The 9,194-nt window shown below is 36.6% G+C and overlaps 1 protein-coding gene across 2 annotated transcripts; it reads right to left on the reverse strand.

The window, feature by feature from the left end:
• Positions 1–471: 471 nt before the first annotated feature.
• Positions 472–3,763, reverse strand: LOC8271876 (putative clathrin assembly protein At1g03050). Of its 2 annotated transcripts, none has more exons than XM_002523719.3 (3): positions 3,534–3,763; positions 2,314–3,006; positions 472–1,693 (listed from the first exon to the last, which is right to left on the reverse strand). In XM_002523719.3, exons 2-3 carry the CDS (start codon positions 2,948–2,950, stop codon positions 594–596), a joined length of 1,737 nt encoding a protein of 578 aa, XP_002523765.2. In that variant the 5' UTR covers positions 2,951–3,006; positions 3,534–3,763; the 3' UTR covers positions 472–593. The 2 variants fall into 2 exon arrangements, with proteins under 2 accessions (XP_002523765.2, XP_015577616.2); XM_015722130.2 differs by having other exon boundaries at positions 2,314–3,202.
• Positions 3,764–9,194: the final 5,431 nt, after the last annotated feature.

Here is a 9,194-nt window from a genome sequence, read left to right on the forward strand (position 1 = left end):
AAATAAATTTTATAATTAGATAATAATTTTAATTTTAGAAAATAACATCTTACATTATATTTTAATTTAATAATAAATTAATTTTTTAATTATATAATAAATCTTTAATTTTAAAAAATAATAATATTAATTATATTGATATATTAATTTATATAATATTAAAATTAATTAATAGATAATTTTTATATTTTTATATTAATAAGATATTAGAATTTTAAAAAAGTAAAGACATTTAAAAATAGTTAATTTATAATTATTTTTTAAAATTATAATATTTTAAAAAAAAATTAACAATAAAAATAATATTTTTAACAATTCTTTTGAATATTTCTAAAAGAATTCCTTAAATATATTGTACAATTACTAAAAATATATAAGCACGAAGTTTACACTTGTCATTATGTACCATGCATTAAAAGTTAAAATTTGTAGGTAAATAATTTAGCAACAGAATAAAACAATTACAAAACAAATTCTAAGTAAATCTTTGAACATTAACTAAAGAAAAGTTTGAAAACTTATAGTTAAATAATTACAAAAGTTATCTTAGTAGTAGGGGAAAAATGAAAATATCACATGAACCCTATAAATCTTCAGTATCCACTAGTGTAACCCCCCATATTATAAGAATTAGGCTGTAACTTTGTTATTCCAACTTGTCCTTGCATCCCATCCCTCGCATATTGTTGCCACATGAGTTGCTCCTCCACTAATAGCTTTTGCTTCTTTTCCATGTCCGACATCTGGACATATGGCGGTGGTGCAACTACGAGTGAAGCCGCAAATGGGTCTGCATTAGGCAGTACTGTATTATTGCCATCTTGTGTCGGCGGAGGTGGCAATGCTAACATTGTAGGCCTTCCCGTTGATTCAAGGGCAACGCTACTAGCACTTCCACTACCTCCATAGCCTATAGCAGACGTTGCTGCATTTGTTGCCCCTTGCTGATACATGCCATCAAGCAACATCATATCGAAACCACCAGCAAGAGTTGCTTTTTGATTGGATAAATGACTTGCTGATTGAACCAAAGTTGTCTCCCAGTATTTTGAATCATCATTGAATGCCTCCCATGGTGGCCTAGTTGTAGCTCCTGGTTGTGCACCACCATCAAACAAGGCTAAAGCCAACTGGGTTCCATATTCTTCCGTTGACACTAGTTCCTCACCTAGGTTCAACAAATCAACCTCTGTTGTATTATTTTCTTCCTTGTCACCTTCCTTTACCTCTTCCTCTGCTATTTCTTCAGTAGGAAAGCCCTCAGGTGGTGGTAGCGCCTTTATCTTAGTCATGTCATCTTCATTTTCTTCTACTTGCTTAGATCCTTCTTCAGTTTCATGGATCATTTCTTCAAAAGTTATAGCGTGTTTGGTCTGTGCCAATGCAGATTTGTCCCTAATAAACTCATCCATAAGGTCAAGTTTTTTGGGTGTAATTTTTTCAACATCTGGGTAATCTGAAGAGCGCCCAATGCCAATAATCTTACACCATCCATAGAAACTTTCGAGATCCTCAAATTGCTTGGAGATACGACAGAAGATATCGTAAACTTTGACAGAGTCTGAAATCTCTAGCTCCATGAAACGATCAATTAAGATACCCAATATCTCTGTTATGTCATAATATAATTGGAAACTTTCTTTCACGATTGGGTATAGTGCAACAATTACAACTCTGTTATGCTTTGCTCCACCTGTTCCATATAATAAATTATGCTAAAATAGTTAAAGAAGAGAGTAATAAGATAAACATGACAATTGATAGTGCACATAAATATTTTTTTATCATTAGTATTATGACTAGATTTTGGATTCATATTTCTTTTGGATATTCTAAGGACTACCACCTTCAAAGGGCTTATTAATTCTGAAAAATATGTTGAAAAAACTATATCAAAAGTGATTGTTTTGTTGTGAATTTTTTTTATTTAAGTATTTTATATTTTAAATGACATTTATAATTATTTGAAATTATTGAATATTTTTATTTAAGTAGTATTACTTTTTATCATTTTGGTCTACAAATAAGGTTAGGCAAAATAAATTAATTAAAAATTATAAGAGAGTATTTTTGAATAATATAATTTGTTTTAAAAATTAAACAATAACCATTTCCTAATTCTCGTCTAAATAATAACTTTTGGATTGAGAGAATGGTTTTATGTATTCTTACACTCTATATATAAATTGCATTACTTTGGAAGTTGCAACTTAGTATTACCTGTCACGTAGGGTACCTGTCACCTATTAATGGCTCCAATATCAGAGAAAAGGAAGAAAAAGAAAAAGAAAAATAGTAATAATAGTAACAAACCTGTTGGACGACAAGCCAAGAAACGCTCAAGAAGCTGCTGCAAATGTTGTATCCTGGAAAAAACATGGTCTGTCTTCATCTCACGAACAGGAGTGGACCTCACACAAATTGTTCCTGTAGCTTCTTCGTCTTCGTCGATTCCGAATGCACTTCGCCTCCCTCGACGTCCTTGCATCCTGTACTCGAGCCTTTCATCAAGATACAGTGCATAAGTACGCACAAATGCTGAGTAGTCCCACGAATTGGATCGAGAAGTATCGCAGAAATCGGACATATTGAGAAGGCGAGTCCCCCGCCTTGTCGCGAAGAAGATCTCTTGCTCATAGGCCGGATCTCCCTCCCCGAGTAGGCGTTGGATCAACACAAGCGTCTTTAATGCAACAGTCCAATTTCGAGTCTTATTAAGCCGCCTTGAAAGGGTGTTTACACATGCACTTATGTACGCACGTGAATATGATGTTAAGCTTAAGATTTCTCGGACATGCCTTTCCTCTGCTGGGTATTCTTCATGCCTAGTGGCCTTAACGATGGCCACATCAAGGTCTGATAGTGAGTTACTGCTACCAACTTTGGCCAACCCTATGCTAGTCTGGTCCTTTACAGCCCCAAGGGCTCTTCTAATCTTGCTTGGAGCCATCAGAAAATTGAAAAAAAATTTCTTGTATTCTTAAACAGGTTATAATTCCGTATCCCCTGGTAAAGAGAGATAAAAGGATCAAAGGAAATTTTAGAAGAGCCAAACTGAGAGTTACAAAGAAACTATAAGGATCGCAATATTGAAAATTTTAAAAAGTAAGCGTTACAGAAACTATGAGAACAAAACTTAAATTTTGAATAGTTAGGGCCACTGCTGCCCAGCCCTTGGCTCTGTCATTGCTGATGAAGCTATCTATAAAGAACAATTGTTAGAGTTCTGTAGGCATTATTTAAAAGGTCTTTGGGGAATTTCAGTAAAGCATAAGCATTAATGTCAAAAAGCCTTTTGCATAAAAATAATGAGCTACAAATGAAGAATGATGCTGATAAAAACTTTATGACCATATTGTTTGCCTTTCATGATCTCCATGTACATTAGAATTTCAAAATGTTTATATAATGAGAAGAAAGAAAGACACAAATGCATGATTATCTTTATAATGTCTCGACAAATTATACATTTGTTCTAAAGAAACATGAAAATGCATAAATTACATTCATAAAAATTAAGGATCTGTTCTCACCTGAAAGCCAAAAGCACTTAAGGCATGGTCCAATCTTTGTCATAAAATCTTTTTATGATTCTTTTTTTTATTGTTTAGGACATCTCATATAATTCTTCTATCAAAACAACATTGGATAAAATGCAGCATAGCTAAGAGATGGATAAGCAAAAGGCACAAAACAAAAAAGAGGAAACCAAAAGAAAGGAAGGCTTTTTTTAATCTTTCTTCTCTCTCATTCTCTTTTTTTTTTTTTTTGACACCCAACTTCAACTCCCTTGAATTCAAGCATGGATTGCCGTAATTTTAGCAAGTTCTTGACAAAATTCAATGGAAGGTAATAAACCACTTGGCATATTAAAATTGTTGTTGCAGCTTATGTTTCCGACTGTATATTCTTAATATGTTTATGACCTTTTCAAAGGATCATGAGGACTTGATAAAATCATATTGTGGAGGTCATAATAGTAAGGAAGAATCAAAAGGACAAAAAAAGATATCCATGTTTCATTCTTTGGATATTAATATCTTAGTTTATTTGTCAAATAAATCTCATACTCTGCCGCGTAGGAGGTGAGATGTACATGCACCGGTTTCAAGATGGTGCATAGTGTTTTCTCCTTTCAGTTTTAGCAACGTCCTTTAGCTTAATTTCAATTCCTTAGCATCATGCGAAATTATCATCTAAAATTTGATAGTGTGGCTATAAAATATTGATGTGCGTAAAATACACACATCTAAATGGGGTTTTTAAGATTGATTTTATGGATATTTGGATGTGAATTGGTCTCAACACTCACCTTATACATATGTTTGTGTGCATTAGGTCCAAAAGAGGTCAAAGGATGAAAAAGGAAAGAATTGGAGCATAATTGGACGTCAAAGCTGTCGAAACGAGCTAAGTACGAGCATGAGGAAGCTGAACATGGCCGTGTTGCTCTCAACACTGGCCGTGTTCTCAACACGGTCACAAACATGGGCCGTGTTACTAATACGGGGACAAACACGGCCGTGTTGGACATCAAAGAAGAAGTAGATTTTAGGGAGCACGACCACAGAGAGTAACACGGCCAGGAACACCATCCCGTGTTGAGAACACGGCCAGAAACACGACCGTGTTGGAGGCGACAGGGGGTATTAATTAAAAGAACGAAAAGAAGAGAAAGAGAGGAGGCTAGGGTTAGAACGTCCCAAAACCCTAATTTTTCTCTCCCTAAGGGTTTTCTGAGCTGAAACCAAGGGAAAAGGAGACTTGGATCAAGGTTTCAATCAAATTTCCTTGAAGGATCGAAGATTGGGCAAGGTTCGTTGATTGATTTTCAAATCGAGCAAGAGGAACAAGAATCGATTCAATTGGAGCAAAAGGATTTGGGGCTGTTTACTCTCATCCAAGGGTGTAATCGGGTTTTCTCTACCTTTGCTTATTGTTATAATTGAATTCTTGTATATTTTGAGAATGAACATGATTAGCTAGATTGATTAAATCCATTGGGATTTCTTTACTATGTTGGCTTGATATTATATTGTTGGATTGTTTGAGTTGGTTTTGTATTCTTGTTTTTAGTATTAATAAGATTATGCATTATTCATGAGACGTTGTGAATTGTGATGTTTAGATTGCTTTATGAAATTGAGAAATCCGTTTGGCAATTGGAATTTTGAATAGCAAGAACTGGTTAATAATCGCTTAGAGATAAGGATAATTAACTAGCCGAATTAAGAATTAACAAAGCTTAATAGAGGCGGATTAAAGCTTAATGCTAATTTAAGAATCAATCGTTAGGAAGAGATTCCAACTTTAGGTTATTAGGTTTAGGAATTCGGTTATCTCGAGAGAGAAACCGAATTGATTAAGAATAAATCCACGGGTAGCATAATTAGACTCACCGATCCTTTATCTTTTGTTTAATTGCCAACTATGTTTAGATTCCCTTTGGGTTTTTCTTCTTGTCTTGATTATTTCGTTTATCAATCACTCTTGCATCTCCCTTAGGACTTAGCTTGTAGCTATTAGTTAGTTTAGAAATTATTTATCGCTAATTTTAGGTTAATATAACAAAGAGCAAAGGAGTAACTCTGGGCTTTCACTTTCCCGAGGAATACGACCTTGATACTCGCCATTAGTGCTAGACTGCATCGATAGGTACACTGCCTTATATTGTAGCTAACACGAGTAGCACCCATCAAGTTTTTGGCGCCGTTACCGGGGAATTGTTTGAAAACTAGAGTGGGATTTGCTATTTGTTAATTTAGCCATTTTTTTTCTTTCTTATTATTTTATGATTTTTATTTTTATTTGTTTATTTATTTTATTTTATTTGTACATATTTATTTAGCTTAAGTTTATGATTCAGATAGTGAATGATAAGGAGGTTCAATGCTAAACTCAAAATCTTTGTATGACGCATTGGAAAATGAGAATAGGAACCAAGAGAGTGCTAAAAATTGGGATGCCCGTGCATCTTTAGATGCTCGAGTGGAATCGTTTTGCAGGGCTACCGATCAACTCTCTTCTTTTATCCTTTCATCTCAAGTCTTTTGTGAATTTTGTTGTAGTTTACATGTGTGTAATGATTGTCCATTGTATAGTGATGTTGCTCATTGTTCTTATAACTGTGAACAGGTGAATCATACGGGAAGTTGGCCAAATGACTCGTATGGAAGCACCTACAATCAAGAGTGGAGCACTCATTCACCCTTTGGATGGAGCTTAAATGGCCAAGAACCACTAGGAATTCAGCAACTACATCAGCAGCCTAATGTTGCACCTTCAACTCAAGATGAAGAGTTACTGTCAGAGGAGCTGATGATGAGGTTCATAACAAGTCTTGAGGAAAGATTCCAATAAACAGAGAGGATACTTGAAGATCAACAAGCCTCGATTAACAACATAGAGCATCAAGTAGGCTTAATCTTCAAGTTACTAGTGGAAGAGCAATTGAGAACTCCATCAAACGCTGTTGAATCCGAGGAACATTTGAGCGCCATCACTTTGCGTTCAGGTGAGAATTTTTCTGGTTTATCTATTATGTTTGACGATGATGCTTATGTGCAGGACGACTCTTTGAACATGGAGATAGAACTAGAAAAGGAAGAGGCAAACATGATCCCTCTGAAAGACTATCAACAGGAATGTACAGTTGATGATGTTGAGTTGCAGTTAGAGGAATTGTTGGTAGATTTTCCACAAGTCCCTTCAATGATGGAAGATGAGCACGAGTTATCCAATGAAGAAGTCTTGGAGGAGCTCGAGTTTCTTCTAGCAAGTGAACCAAGCCAGGGACTGAAGAAAACCATCGACACTCCTGAAGAGATTGCCCAATCGTCGATCCTTCCAATTGTTGAAACTCTAGCTTTCAAATTGGAAGAGCCCCTAGAGCATCATGACTACGTGCAAATATATGAGGAGCGAGTTTTGCCCATCATACTGGCAGCTTGCTTGACTGTCGGGAAGAGGAAATTGATGATTATCCCTCTAAGCGGATATTTGAAGCCATTTGCTTGGAAGAAGGATGGATGGTCGCCAATCCCCACCGTTTGCTTTTCACCATGAGTCCAGCTAAGAAGACTCATCACATCAAAAAGAAGCACTTTTGGGAGGCACCCCAAATTCTATTTTTTAATTTGAATACTTTACCCTTGCATTGTGAACTTAGTTGATTAGGTTTTATAGTTGGTTTTTGTTAAGTTTTATTTATGTTGAGTGTATGAGTTGAGGATTTATTGGTTTTGCAGGTGAGAATGAGTGAGAAAGTGCTGAGAATCACAACTTTTGCATTATCTAGAGATCAACACGGGCGTGTTCAAGACCGTGTTCATTAACACGGCCCGTGTTCTGATTGAAGAAAATCAAACTAAGATGAACACATTCACAGAAGCTAACACGGGAATTTATGCCCTACCGTGTCCACAACACGTTCCCGTGTCAAAGACTGTGTCAGTAACACAGGCGTGTTCTGAGAAGTGGTAAGTCAGCACGTTTTTATTCGCTTAACACGGCCCAATATCATGACCGTGTTCATGAACACGTCCCCTGTTGGCGAACACGGGCGTGTTCCGCACACTGCCTATATATACCACTTCATTCAAAATCTTAAAAAAAATTTGCTTTCCCCTTATTTTGGCAATTATCTCCTCTCTTACTCTCTTACTTCTTATTTCTTATCTCGAAGACTTTGGATATTGCGTTTGTCAAGTAAGTACCCTCCAACTTTGTTTTCCATTATTTTATTTTGATATTAGTTCAAATTTTATGTTTCAATTATTTTATTTTATTTTTTTTTCCTTATTTTATTATTTGGTGCATGCATTTACATTCATAATTGTGCTTGAATTTCTTTTATTTTCTTTAATGTAGTTTATATACTTAACTTGCTCATATTTTCCATTTTTCTTTTCTACCATTATTTACGATTGTGATTAATTCCTTATTTTTCTCTTTATTATTATTGTCGGCCGCTAAACAATACGCTCTATCATAGATAGTCGAGTCTGTTTGTGTCTGTTTTATATTAGCATGTTGGTTTGCCTTGTGATGGATAATGGCGAAGTAAACTCCATATGGATGAATTACAAATTTAATTGGTTAGCATTGCTTGGCAGTGTTCTGGATTAAATTTTCTTTGCAGGACATTGAACAGTTTAATTTTATCGAGTTAAATCGTTTGGTTTGTTCATTTTATGCCGTTATGCTGCCAGAATTTTGTTGATCCTTAGTACTAAAAGTTTTCTTTTTAGGTACCATGTCCACCAGAAGAGGATCAGGAGTTTACAAGATGAGGCGGACCGATGGTTCCTCTTCCTCTCGATCATCAGGCGCTGCACCGACTAGTTCAAGCCAAATTAGACCACCGCAGCGCCATCGATTCCTACTTTTCTAAGGGCAGCCCACCTTTGAGCAGAGATATCAATCGATGAGGCACAAAGATTTGGAAAAGGGGCGTAGGATAGACTGGCCAGCACTTGAGACTGTCGGACTTGCAGCTGCAGTCCGCCGATATCTTAAGACGCCCCCATTTCAACATTTCTTTGACATTGTTGAACCAACATATAGGGAGTTGACTGTGGGTTTGCGACTTTCTTTACTCGCAAAGCCGGTTGCGAGACTTCCAACAACCGGATGCGATCGATTTCGGACTAGCAAGGCGGACTTTCACGATGAGTGTATGCAGTTTAGGGGTACACTTAGGCTTGTGGTGAGGAGGATGCAATTTGGAGAGGTTTATAGTCATTGTATACACACGCCTGGTGTGTCATATCCGCAGATGTGGGCTGAGATTTCTGATGACACTGAGGGTTACAGTGCTAGCCAGTCCAAGGCGTCTAACTTGCTTGAGGGACTGTGGTACTTGCATGCATTGCTGGCTAGGACCATCACTGGCAGGGGAGATAGTGGTGGTGTAGTTACCCAGCCGGACCTGTTTATACTTTACAGCATGCACCAGCACCAGTCTGTCGACATGGGGTACTTATTGGCCAGACAGATCAGTGCCTTCTGCAACAACTCAAAGAAGGTATTTTTCTGTTTTGGGACTTACATTACTCGACTGACTAGGAGCTTAGGAGTTTTGGAGGAAGCGATACCACATTTGACAGAGCTGGGGGTGATGGAAATGTTGGGACTTCCCTAGATGGTTAGTATGGGGATGGTGACTCGTAGGAAGGGTCCGCTAGGACCAGAGT

The sequence above is a fragment of the Ricinus communis genome, chromosome 8 (genome assembly GCF_019578655.1).
Source record: "Ricinus communis isolate WT05 ecotype wild-type chromosome 8, ASM1957865v1, whole genome shotgun sequence".
NCBI lineage: Eukaryota > Viridiplantae > Streptophyta > Magnoliopsida > Malpighiales > Euphorbiaceae > Ricinus > Ricinus communis.

What these genes read in the sequence shown, in the direction of transcription:
- LOC8271876 (XM_002523719.3), bottom strand. Translation starts at nt 2,950, where the DNA reads ATGGCTCCAAGCAAGATTAGAAGAGCCCTTGGGGCTGTAAAGGACCAG. An exon ending in CTTGGCTTGTCGTCCAACAG is followed by an intron (nt 1,694 to 2,313) that starts GTTTGTTACTAT and finishes TATATGGAACAG; the next exon opens with GTGGAGCAAAGCATAACAGA.